This window comes from Halichoerus grypus, chromosome 8 (genome assembly GCF_964656455.1).
Source record: "Halichoerus grypus chromosome 8, mHalGry1.hap1.1, whole genome shotgun sequence".
Taxonomy (NCBI): domain Eukaryota; kingdom Metazoa; phylum Chordata; class Mammalia; order Carnivora; family Phocidae; genus Halichoerus; species Halichoerus grypus.
In genome coordinates, this window is record NC_135719.1 from 88,187,166 (window position 1) to 88,200,626 (window position 13,461).

General features: G+C 35.6%; 1 protein-coding gene across 11 annotated transcripts in view; it reads right to left on the bottom strand.

Moving 5' to 3' along the window:
• Positions 1–13,461, bottom strand: part of HECTD1 (HECT domain E3 ubiquitin protein ligase 1) — an 86,776-nt gene that overhangs the window by 25,495 nt on the left and 47,820 nt on the right. For all 11 annotated transcript variants that reach the window (XM_036093102.2, XM_078053535.1, XM_036093106.2 and 8 more), the window contains exons 16-24: positions 13,221–13,355; positions 12,308–12,454; positions 11,115–11,209; positions 9,753–9,858; positions 6,642–6,776; positions 5,346–5,485; positions 4,740–5,063; positions 2,989–3,155; positions 2,721–2,897 (exon numbers count right to left, since the gene is read on the bottom strand). In XM_036093102.2, the coding sequence (XP_035948995.2) occupies positions 2,721–2,897; positions 2,989–3,155; positions 4,740–5,063; positions 5,346–5,485; positions 6,642–6,776; positions 9,753–9,858; positions 11,115–11,209; positions 12,308–12,454; positions 13,221–13,355 (1,426 nt within the window). The remainder of the gene's footprint in view (positions 1–2,720; positions 2,898–2,988; positions 3,156–4,739; positions 5,064–5,345; positions 5,486–6,641; positions 6,777–9,752; positions 9,859–11,114; positions 11,210–12,307; positions 12,455–13,220; positions 13,356–13,461) is intronic.

Below are 13,461 nucleotides of genomic sequence, written 5' to 3' on the forward strand. Positions count from 1 at the left end.
GAACACGATATTCAATGTATATTTACTTGTACTTGTAAAACAATACTTGTGCTTTTTAAAAATCAGTAATTAATTTCCAAAAGCCATAAAACAAACTGCCTATTAGAACAGAAAATAATAAAAATATTACAATCTTAGTTTAGTGTTATAAGCTAACTACTTCAGGGAAAAACACAACACATAAAAATGTATGTATTTTTAAAAATATAACAAGCCTTTATAAAGTTTGAAAGTACTTCACCCATACACGCAGGTACTCCATGCATGCACACACACACACACACGTAACAAGTTCATATATATTTATGATGAAGCTCAGAGGGGTATAAGTAATACTGAATTACCTGTGGGGATTATCTGCATAGGAGTTCTATGAGAGGAAAACTAACAGACCCAAATCTACATAATCTAGTTTTGATGAAATTTCAATTGCCCCCATTTATTCCATATGCTGAAATAACTTCTAAAGAACCAACATTTAACTATCTCTTCTGCAACATGGAACAGTGTGAATAAAGGAAAGGCTCAAAAACATATACCAATTCCAAATAAAAATAACACTTATACTGCATTAATCACCCCAAAAATATACTGATAATTTACTCCATAGCAATCAAGATCTGTAATTGTATGCTCATCTGTTTCACTCAGAAGGCAGGAAATCATACTTTTTTGGTGACCATTGTTTACATGAAATCTAACAAAGTATCTTTACATAGTAGGCACTCATATTTGTGGAATACACAAGAAAAAAAAAAAGGGATATTCCCACTGACACACAGATTCTTTAGAAAGGAAAGATATTTGGGGCGCCTGGGTGACTCAGTCAGTTAAGTGCCTGACTCTTGATTTCAGCTCAGGTCATGATCTCAGGGTTGTGAGATCGAGCCCCACGTCGGGCTCCACACTGGATGTGGAGCCTGTCTAAGATTCTCTCCCTCTCCCTTTGCCCCTCACCACCAAAAGAAATGGTTGGTTTAGGGGTGCCTGGCTGGTTCGGTCAGTGGAGTGTGTGATTCTTGATCTTGGGGTTGTGAGTTCAAGCCCTACATCAGGTACAGAGAGTACTTAAAAGTAAAATACTAAAAAATTTGGGGGCACCTGGGTGGCTCAGTCGTTAAGCATCTGCCTTCGGCTCGGGTCATGATCCCAGGATCCTGGGATCGAGCCCCACATCGGGGTCCCTGCTCCGTGGGAGGCCTGCTTCTCCCTCTCCCACTCCCCCTGCTTGTGTTCCCTCTCTCGCTGTCAAATAAATAAAATCTTTTTAAAAAAAAATTAAAAAATTTTAAAGAAAGAAAGAAACGGTTGGTTTACTTTTGAAAGCTAAGCCCTTTTCTAACATAAAGGTTTTAAAATAAGACTTAATGTGAATGGCCATGTTGGTCAGTCAAAACTCTGAACCTCTACATTAGTCCAGTCACCAAAAATAAGCTTTTTTATATAATAAATTCTAAAATTAAGAATCCCATTTTCGTAGGCAGTCGCTTCAGCTGACTCCAGCCTGAGAAAAATAAACTACATTCATATACCCCTAACTAGCCCACACACTTAAAAGCCAAAACAAACAATTTAGGGGAAACAGAGTATTAACTAAGTATCATTAAAATGTCTAAAAACATTTAAAATTTCTGGGTTGAATGGTACTACTGTCCTCTCAACTATTACTGGTTTTTATGAATTTTGGCAGTCACATCCTGCTCATTCACTGTAAACCTGCTATAATGACAACAATTTGCAGTTATGGTGTAACTATACAGAAATGCATTAAGTAGTAAGGTGATACAAAGAAGAGAATCTTAAAAACCATAAAATCAAGAATGTATTTAGGTAAATAAATGCCTGTATCACACAGAACATGAATATATTAAGATACTAAGTGTTAGTCATTCTCCTAAGCACTATCACCTTTATTACAGCTCTTCAGATAATTTGGTTTAAGTTAAGAATATGAACATTTTACTCCTTTTTGTTTTTAACAGCAAGCAAAATTCTTAAGAACACACTACTGGCTAGGCAACTTATCCACTAATAAATCAGCCTTTTGAGTATTTATATGAAAAAAATTAGGCATTTTAAGTTGCTTCTGGGAATTTAAGAGCAATTTATTACATAAGTGGGTATGGCCTTCCCTAAAATCTACAGCATCAAAGGTTTATAAAATGAACTTGATTTAAATAACAACCCTTACCTTATAAAATATCAAAGTTTAAAATCCAAAGAAACGCTAGTAGACTGAGAAACGTTATGAATGTTATTTTATAATCTATTAATAAACGAAGAGGCTACAATTCTTGTTCTATGCTTTATTAAAAAGTAGTTACTAAAAATGTTAATACTTTTTCTTCTACATGACTTATGAAAGAATAAAAAAATTACTGCCTGATTCCTATCATGCTAACAAGAAAAGTGTTAAGAAATTAAAGATCAATGAAAACTTATGAATAGACCCAAAAAAGCAGCAGAAAATGTGTCTTTAGAGTAGTGAACTTATACTAACTTATTAATCACTTTAAAATATTAGCAATAAGTTCTAAATCAAAAGAGAAATTAAAAATTTCCCTTAATTCTAAGTAAATGACTTTTCCATTTTTAATGTGAAATCAATACAGTTCTACTACAGAGTGCTGGGACATTTACTAACCCAAAATAACAAAAGAAAAATACTTTGTTATTTAAGTACTCCATTTCTACACTAAAAATGCTAAGTACCTACTCACCATTATGCAGTTCCCCTGTGACGGTACCTTCTCCCTGTGGGCTGCCATCCTGATCTCGCCATTTCCAATCAAGGCCTCTGATCACACGAGCCCCTGGAACCATGTATTTCAGAACCTGGGAGCGAACTAGACGTCTTTGTCTTCTAAGATTAGCTTCTGCTTCCTTAGCTGCTTTCCCTATAAAGTAGAAATTCAAGAAATATAAATAAGTCATATTTTATAAAGAGAACTGTTCCAGTAAGTTAAAACCCTGTTATCATCTCTTTACCTAGCTGGTCTTCACATACTCCATTTACAGTGCCATAAAGTTCGAATCCAGATAGTGACAGGTAGTGGGTTTGTCCACTAGCATTCTTCCCCATCTGTTTAATTCTCACATGTCGCCACCCTTGTTTCTCATCCTTTGGTGGATCAAGAGGCCAGGTTGCTGTTGACCTGTGAATGTGTTAGGGAAAAAATGGTGTAATGTTTTAAAACACATGAAAAAGATGTTTAAGGTGGGGAAGATTTTTTATATAACAGAGACCAATAGAAAAAATAAACGAATTTCCACATTCAGGGTGTTATGGAATTCCACAGTCTGTTACACAAGAATCAAGATATCAAAGGAGAAAATCAGCCATCAAGAAAATAACTTAAAAATGAAATGTTTAAATGTATACGATTAATGACTCATAATTTTAAATGATTTATGATCAATAAAATCCAAAGAAATAAGACAAGAATATTTAAGAGTAACAGATATGCTTGTGATGAAAAAGACTTTTTAAAATTCATGCGAAGTTTAAAATGATATATATATTAAAATATTAAATTTAAAGCCTGAAAATATTATCTATTAATTCAAATGTTAAGGAGCTCCGTCCATACCACATGAAATGCAGAAAGTAATTTAACTCCATGCCCTATATTCCCCTCAAAATGTGCCACACTGTTCTATTAAAACTTAGTAGAACTAAAATTTTTAGAAATATAATACTTTTGGAGGACCTGGGTGGCTCAGTTGGTTGAGTGTCAGACTCCTGGATTCGGTTTAGGTTGCTATCTCGGTGCCATGGGATTGGCAGCATTGAGCCCCATGTTCAGCATGGACTCCTCCCTCTCCCGCCCCCTCTGCCCCTTCTGCATGCGCACTCTCTCTCAAATAAATAAAATTTTTAAAAAGGAATATAATACTTTGTTTTTTAAAAAAATAATATACGAGCAATATATAAAATTTAGAAAAAGAGCATATAAAAATAAGGAAAATTTAAAAGTTAGCCATAATTCTATAACCAGCAATAGCAACCGTTAATTTGTAGAAAATACACATATATCATGTGCATGTATGGGGAGTTTAGTATACTATATATACACATATATAACTATGTATCAATTTCTTTTTAAATAAATAGGCTCAGTGTTCTACTAATGTTTTATCTAAAGCTGTTAAAAGTTTTGGTCAAATTAATACCTAAATTATAGTAGCAAGTGATTTTTTTTTTTTTAAGATTTTATTTATTTATTTGACAGAGAGGAGACAGTGAGACAGGGAACACAAGCAGGGGGAGTGGGAGAGGGAGAAGCAGGCTTCCCGCGGAGCAGAGAGCCTGATGCAGGGTTCGATCCCAGGACCCTGGGATCATGACCCGAGCCGACGGCAGATACTTAACAACTGAGCCACCCAGGCACCTCTCAAGTGATGTTTTTAAAAAGAAAATCTTGGGCGCCTCGGTGGCTCAGTTGGTTAAGCGACTGCCTTCAGCTCAGGTCATGATCCTGGAGTCGTGGGATCGAGTCCCACATCAGGCTCCCTGCTCAGCAGGGAGTCCGCTTCTCCCTCTGACCCTACCCCTCTCATGTGCTCTCTCTCTGTCTCATTCTCTCTCTCAAATAATAAAATCTTTAAAAAAAATAAAATATAAAAAGAAAATCTTGCTTCAATATTTCACAAAGAAGAGAGCTCTAAGAGCATACAGTTATAAAAATAAACAAAGTTCATTATTGAGTTTTTCAATTTGCAAAGACTCCTCAACTAACCCTGGTTCATTGAGACTGCAGTCATCAACATGGGTATACAAAGAAGTCCAGTTCTGTCCATCTTTGGATACCTGGAAAACCCAATTTCTCAGTGCAGACCTTCCATAACCACGAGCATGACGAAGTGTATATGCTGATGGTACCACCCAGAGACCCAGATCTATGGCAAACCAGGCATTCTTATCATCATTGCTATGACAATTTAAAGCTGAATTATCACGACTTAGTATGTCTTCTAGGCGGCCATAAGGTAGATTTCTTCCTTCTGACGATGTTACTACTACAAGTCCATAAGCAGCTGGATTTACCCATTCATATGCAGTTCTAAATAAAAGAAAAAAAATTAGCAGTTAACACTATTAAAATAAATGCCATTTATTCATACTAACTTTTTTTCACAAAAAATCGTATTTTTTAAAATCCTAAAATTGACAATTTATATATTTTTTCTTCATAAAAAGTAAATGAGATAGTGTTATATTTAACCTATAATACAAAATTCCTTAAACTGTAGGATACTCAGAGTGGTTAATAATTTTATTCTACTACCTAGAATTTTTTTTTTCAGGTGAATATTTTCACTCTGCATTAAACAGCATGACTTACTTGGCATTTGTCCCAATCCAGTAAATGATTCCATTTTCATCAAAATCATGCTGGTGCCGAAATATAAAATTTTGGCCTTCTCTTAATTTCCGAACAAAAACAAATGAAGATCGGTCAAAATCATACCACTGCTTTGCTACCTATACCAAAGAAAATATGGAAGACACTCACCTTAATAATGCTATTTTCAAATGCATTGCCCACTTTTTCCTATCCCTTTAATGTGACTTATTTTTTTAAGAGTTTATTTATGAGAGAGAGAGAGCAAGAGCGAGCAAGTGAGAGAGCACGAACACGGCGGTAGGGAATAGAGGCAGAGGGAGAGGGAGAAGGAGACTTCCCGCGGAGCAGGGAGCCTGATGTGGGGCTCAATCCCAGGACCCTGAGATCACGACATGAGCTGAAGGCAGCTGCTTCACCGACTGAGCCACCCAGCTGCCCCAATGTGACTTATTTTGTCGCAACAAATACTCATTGAAGAATATTTGGGAAAAATCCCACAGCGGGCTCCATGCTCAGCAGGGTGGCTGCCTCAGATTCTCTCTTCTCCCTCTGCCCCTCTTCCTGCCGCACATGCACGCTCTCTCAAATAAATTTTTTTTTAAAAAAAGAATATCTGGGGAAAAAACAGAAAAACGCAAATTTCTACAACCAAAGTACCCTACTATTAATATCATAGAGTATTTCTTTACTCCATTATCTCAACAGACAGGGTAAAACAACATCTGATCATACTATACCAAAATTTTTTTCCTTATTGGTCTTTATACATTTTAATAGCTACACAATATTCAAATTAATGGAAATAATTATCAGCTTGATATTCCTTTTATTGACTGGTATTAAGGTTTTGTTCATGATTTCCGTATTACAAATGTCTCTAATAAACACCTTAATGAAGAAAGAAAGCATCTGTAGTGCTTAAAGATTATTTTCTTAGTAGAGTACAAAAAATGGAATTACAAGGTCAAAGAGCATTACCGTACTCTGCAAACATACTTCCCCAACTACTTTTCTAAAGGGTTAAACCCCATAGCAGAGAATGCCTATTTCACCACAGCCTTGCCAGAAACTCACCATTTTTTTTTTTTTTAAAGATTTTATTTATTTATTTGACAGAGAGATAGAGAGAGAGCACAAGTAGGCAGAGTGGCAGGCAGAGGGAGAGGGAGAAGCAGGCTCTCCACTGAGCAGGGAGCCGGATGTGGGGCTCGATCCCAGGACCCCAGGATCATGACCTGAGCCGAAGGCAGCCGCTTAACCGACTGAGCCACCCAGGCGCCCCAAGAAACTCACCATTTTTAAGAGATACTGTTCCAGAGATTCAACTGTAGCTAAGGGTTCCATCTTCAACATCCTACCAGTCCTGTCTATCAATGCAGTTTCACCAGGTGCACGTTCCAACCGAAATCTTAATCTTCTTGTAAGTATCTGTGCAAAAAAATGATAAAACTGCTTCAGAAAGTACCTTGTTTGTCTCTTAGAACTGTAAAAATGAGAAAGGTTCTCAATAGTAATTGAAAATTATAAGTTATAGTATAACCATTCAAGAAGGATCAGTGTTTGTTTTCTATTAAATTTTTTTTCTTTTTAAAAGAACCACTGGGGGCACCTGGGTGGCTCAGTCAGTTAAGCGTCAGCCTCTTGATTTCAGCGCAGGGAGTGATCTCAGGGTCATGAGATCAAGCCCCATGTCAGGCTCCACACTTAGCACGGAGTCTGCTTGTCCCTCTCCCTCTGCTCCTCCCCCAGTTCTCTCTCTCTCTCTCAAATAAATAAATAACATCTTTATAAATAAATAAATAAAATTTTACAGGACCACCAGAACAAATGATACTGGCTTTCAAGAAAGAAACAAAGTTAACATCGTACTTAGAATTTCTAAACAACTTCAAATACATATGGTTTAACGAAATCGTAAAACACTATAACAGAAGTATTGCATTCCTTACAAGTTGCAATTTTCCAGGTAAGTTATGAAAAGTAGCTAATTATTTAGCTAATTTATTCATTTTTTTAATCATTCTTTTTTAAGATTTTATTTATTTGACAGAGAGAGAGAAAAAAAAACACAAGCAGGGGGGAGGGGCAGAGGGAGAAGCAGACTCCCTGCTCAGTAGGGAGCCCAATGGCAAATTTGATCCCAGGACCCTGGGATCATGATCTAAGCCGAAGGCAGACACTTAACTGAGCCACCCAGGCGTCCCTAATTTATTCCTTTAAAGATAGAATATATTAAATAGTCTATGGCTGGTAAACTTTTTTTTTAGGTAGGCTTTACGCCCAATATGGGGCTCAAACTCACAACCCTAAGATCAAGAGTCACATGCTCTACGAAATGAGTCAGCCAGGCACCGCTATGGCTAATCAACTTTTAAAAATACACGATAGTGTCCAATCCAATCCATTTTATTAAGCAAGGATGAAACTAGCAATTTTAGGTAGTATCATTGCTGTTTCAATCTTCACTAATTCCTACAGATATATAATCAAATACTTACATGGGCATGTGGGTAGAACTACCCAGAGGACATATTACCAGCCTTCCTGTCTTTTTATCTTGCACAGTCTCCTAAAATTGGAAGTGCATAATAAAAGATGTTGATGCTCCTAGGGCTGTACAAGCAGGGGAACTGCCAGTCTTTTGAGACTTATCTCTGCCTTATTTACTTAACAAGGATAAAGCCTTGGGGCACCTGAGAGGCTCATTCGGTTAAGCGGCTGCCTTTGGCTCAGGTAATAATCCCAGGGTCCTGGGTTGGGCTCCCAGCCCAGCGGGGAGTCTGCTCCCTCTCCCCTTCCCTCCCCTCGCTCATACTTTGACTCTCTCTCTCAAATAAATAAATAAAATCTTAAAAAAAAAAAAAAAGGATAAAGCCTTAAAAAGGATGTACTGGGGCACCTGGCTGGCTCAGTCAGTAGAGCATGTGACTCTTGATCTTGGGGTTGTAACTTGGAGCCCCACGTTTGGTGTAACGATTGCTTAAAAAATCAAATATTAAAAAAAGGGGGGGGATGTGCCGAAAGCCCTTGTTCCTCTTCATTATTCTATCCAAAATAAAACACAAAGTAGATCTCAACATCATGTTAAATATAATTCCATGTCAGGCAAACTAACATACTTTAACTCCCTAGACAACCTCTCTAGTCTGACTAGTGGCTTTGGTAACATTACTGGGTTCTTGGGGGGTATGGCAAGATTTTTGCCTTGAGTAGCCATTGTTTTGGCAAATAGAGATTCTTAGTCACTTATTAAAGGTTCTATTTAAAAGAAACCATTCCAGGGCGCCTGGGTGGCTCAGCTGATTAAGCGACTGCCTTCGGTTCAGGTCATGATCCTGGAGTCCCAGGATCGAGTCCGCGTCAGGCTCCCTGCTCAGCGGGGAGTCTGCTTCTCCCTCTGCCCCACCCCCCTCTCATGCTCTCTCTATCTCATTCTCTCTCTCAAATAAATAAATAAAATCTTTAAAAAAAAAAATCTTAAATAAAAAAAAATAATAAAATAAAAAATAAAAGAAACTAGTCCATGCAGTGCAACGCAGGATAGATTGGATAAAGGCAAGATTCAGGCAAAATGACATGTAAGGAATACTAAGGTAACCTACAAAAGATATAATAAAGATCTGGACTGGGATATTCATACAAAGAATATTTGTTCTGTCTATTCATATCTGGATACCAGCTGCTAACAAAAGAATAAATGAATAAATGAATGTGAATGTCAACCAGAAAACATTTAGGAAAAAAACAAGTTTTTTATAAAACCCATGACAGATTTACTAAAGAATCAATAGGAATAGCTAAGGCAGGCCACCTGGCTTTAAAAAATGACATAAAGAAAGCAAGAAAAAAAATTGTCCTTAAAATATTTTCATACTTGTTAGCCTGGTGATGGGTATTAAAGAGGGCACGTTCTGCATGGAGCACTGGGTGTTATACGCAAATAATGAATCATGGAACACTACATCAAAAACTAATGATGTAATGTATGGTGATTAACATAATAAAAAAAAATATTTTCATACTTTCTCATCTACTGAGACTTATAGGGATGAAAGGACTTAACTTGTAATTCTAGAACAAAAGGACCCATTTCTTTTCCTGCCTTTTCCACTGATAAAGCATCTTTTTCCACTTACCATCAACCAAATGATTTATTACTTACAATAAACATTTATTGAAATCCACAGCGATTTGATTAAACAAAAAACTGAAATATTAATAATTCAAGAGTTATTAAAAAAAACAATCAAATGACATTATGGTTACAGTCTTTAATGAGTAAGCAGAACTGTTATTTAATACAATATGAACAAAGTTTGTTCTTGTTTTTGTTTTCTTAAGCAAAGTAAAAGACTGCTCCTAAACACATTCAGCAATAGTAGCGACCACATTTTTCATGGTTACCTGCAGGTTATATGTGGATCCAGGTGTATCATACAAATGGAGAGGTAGACGTTCAATAGACTCTAGTACAGCTATTAACTTCCGAATTAATGCAACTGCTGGTCGACTACGAAGAAAAAATAATTAAGAATGTTTATGTAATTTTATAACCAAGTTCATTCAGGAACTGCACTAACCAGCCCCATATAGACCCCTACTTTCTTTGAGTGCAAAGAAAAGTTTAATTTTGTATGAGACTACATCTAAGCAAACAAAAATACTCTCATAACTCAATTTCCTTCACTCAAGAATATTTCATTTTACTTGTAAGACTTCTATCAACTGCATTAAAAGTAGACATATAATTTATTTTTTAAAGTTTAAACAATTATGGGATGCCTGGGTGGCTTAGTTGATTGAGCATCTTCCTTCGGCTCAGTTCATGATCCCAGGGTCCTGGGATAGAGCCCCATATCAGGCTCTCTGCTCAGCAGGGAGTCTGCTTCTCCCCTGCCTGCCGCTCCTCTTGCTTGTGTGTGGGCGCGAGCGCGAGTGTGTGAACGCTCTCTCTCTCTCCCAAATAAATAAATAAATAAATAAATCTTAAAAAAAAAGTTTAAACAATTTTATTTCTTAATATTTTTGATACATATGAAAATATATAAAGCAACAAAGTTTTGAAAATTATATTATTTGCTGGCAAGGTAACACTAGTGTAATGTTTCTGGATAATAACTTGACAATTTGCATCAAGAAACTTTTAAGATCATCTACAACCTTTAACTCAGTAATACCACTTAAAGGAATTTATGTAAAAAGATGCTTCCGGGGCACCTGGGTAGCTCAGTCAGTTAAGCATCTGCCTTTGGCTCAGGTCATGATCACAGAGTCCCGTGATCGGGATCCCTGCTCTGCACGGAGTCTGCTTCTCCCTCTGCCCCTCACCCTGCTCATGCTCTCTTTCAAATAAATAAATAAAATCTTTTTTAAAATGCTTTAAAAATCTTTTCCTATTATTATACATTTAAAATATAAAGCTACTTTGTTTACTGAATTTAAAAGTTCCTATTTTGTGTATAAGCACTATATTAGACTATTTTAAAGTATACCAACTTTCTTTTCTTTTTTTTTTTTTTTTAAAGATTTTATTTATTTATTTGAGAGAGAGAGAATGAGAGACAGAGAGCATGAGAGGGAAGAGGGCACAGGGAGAAGCAGACCCCCTGCTGAGCAGGGAGCCCGATGTGGGACTCGATCCCGGGACTCCAGGATCATGACCCGAGCCGAAGGCAGTCGCTTAACCAACTGAGCCACCCAGGCGCCCAAAGTATACCAACTTTCAAACACTGCAAACTTCAAATTCAAAGAAATTTAGTGATTTACCTTTCATCATCTTCATTTTCACTAAAAGCTGTTTTAAAAACATTTATTCTTTCTACCAGTTGACTACAGTCTTGTTTCGTATCTAAATCCATGCTCTACAAAAAATTAAAAAGGTACAAAAAAACCATTTTAAGGCTGTTACCAAAATTTATCAAAAACACACACTACAAAGATAAACATTAATATATTATTACCAAATTATCAATACAATCTAAGTGAAATCATCATTTTCCTTCAATTAAAATTCTTTTTACTATATAACTTGTAGACCACAGCTAACATACAGATTTTTTTTTTTTACTTCCTGAATGTTATATAATGTGCTAAATAATCTTTTCCCAAAGTGTAGTATGCAAGGTAATTTCAGATTATTTATAAATGAACATTTTCCATTTTAATAATACTATGTACTTTAATTAGTATTAGAAAAAATAGAACTGGTATACCAAAACAATGATTTCACAAATATCACTAAGTAATATAATGTGATGTATCAATATAATTTTAATAAATGGAAATTATGCAAATGGTAAAATTAATGAAGGGAATATACAACTTACAGGAGTTAAAATGAATTTTAAGAGTGTATTACCACATACAGAGATTAAGAGCAAAAATTAAAGTTGGATGTAGAATTAAAATAGAAGAAAACTTTCACTTTTTATACTTTTGTTAGAATTTGTTATAATAAGTACATATGGTATGTTTCATTAAAATAAAGATTTTTATCACAACAAAGAGACATTAAAGGTAGACTAAGTTGAAGAGAAACATAAGGTTATTAGCAAATACTTGTCAAATAGTCATAGTAACTTCCTAAACAGTCATGGCTCATAAATTAATTTTATGCAAATAATTTAAGGACTTAAGAAGGTCTACAGACTAATTTCATTTTATGAAGAAATCAGAGCACTGAATAATGTTAAATCTTAGGCTAAAGTAAGTGTTTTGTCAAAAAACTCTAGAATAAATTATGATTGGAAAACTCAAAAATCTAAATAGACTCAATTACTGAATTCAATTGGCTTAAACTAATGATACAACATAAAAGAAAGGCCAAATTATAAATACTAACATTTATTACCTCAGTTTTTAAATATTTCTTGACAAAACAAACACTGCTTTGCCAAAAATGTTGCTACAAGTAATTGTTAGAACTATATAGTCTGTTCTGTACTACTTCATAAACTTACATTGTTTAAAACAGTAAGAAGTGCTTGCACCAATCCACTACTGCACATCTCATATGGTGAAATTGTGTTTTCGTCCTTCAAAAGTACAATTAGATTTTCTAAGGCTGTCTTCATTAAATCTCTCCAAGTGTTCTCACTCTCAATACACTAAAAGAAAAAAATTTTTTAATGAAGACAAAGAAATAAACAGGTCTTAATATACTTAATTTATCACAACATCAATTACCAAGAAAATAAGTCAGATATTAAATAAGAATAGGAAGTTCAAATTATTAATGTAAATTATATCTCTACCAGGGTCAGAAAACAATTTTTTTTTAAGAGAGGGAAGGGGTGAAGAGGGGCAGAGGGAGAGGGAAAGAGAGAATCTTAAGCAGGCTCCAGGCTGAGCACAGAGTCCAACACAGGGGCTCAATCTCACAACCCTGAGATCATGACCTGAGCCGAAATCAAGAGTCAGGATGCGTAACCGACTGAGTCACCCAGGCATCCCATGCACAAAACAATTTATAAGGGACAATTAGAAGTATTTTAGGCTTTATAGGCTATATGGCCTCTGTCACACCTATTCAACTCTGCCCTGCACCACACCACCATAGCAGTCACAGACAATATGTAAAAGAGTGAGCATGGCTGTAAGCAATAAAACTACTTTTGGACACTATCATTACATTTACATGTGATTTTCATGTATCAGAAAATACTCTCACTTCTGATTTGTTTTCAACCATTTAAAAATATGAAAACCACTCTTACCTCACAAAGCCATATAAAAATAGATAGCAGGCCTAATTTAGCTCATGGGTAATAATTTGCTGACCACTAATCAATACCCAGAATATAAAGGATAAAGGGGGAGAAAACTAAACCAAGATCAATGTGTACCATAAAATCTAGAGGCTAAATAACATACTTGTCTATTTGTATGAAGTTCCCAAGACGACTCTAATTGAGTTGCTATGTTTCTGAGTGTTACCACTACTCCACGAGGCATGCTTTCAACAGCTTTAAAGTGGTCGTCATATAAATCTCGAGCCATAGTTCGTACCTACCAAATTAAAATTGCAAATATGAATTTTCACAATTAATATTTTTAACAAATCTTTTACCTACATATAAATGTACATTTAAATTAAGATTTTTGTGCCATTACC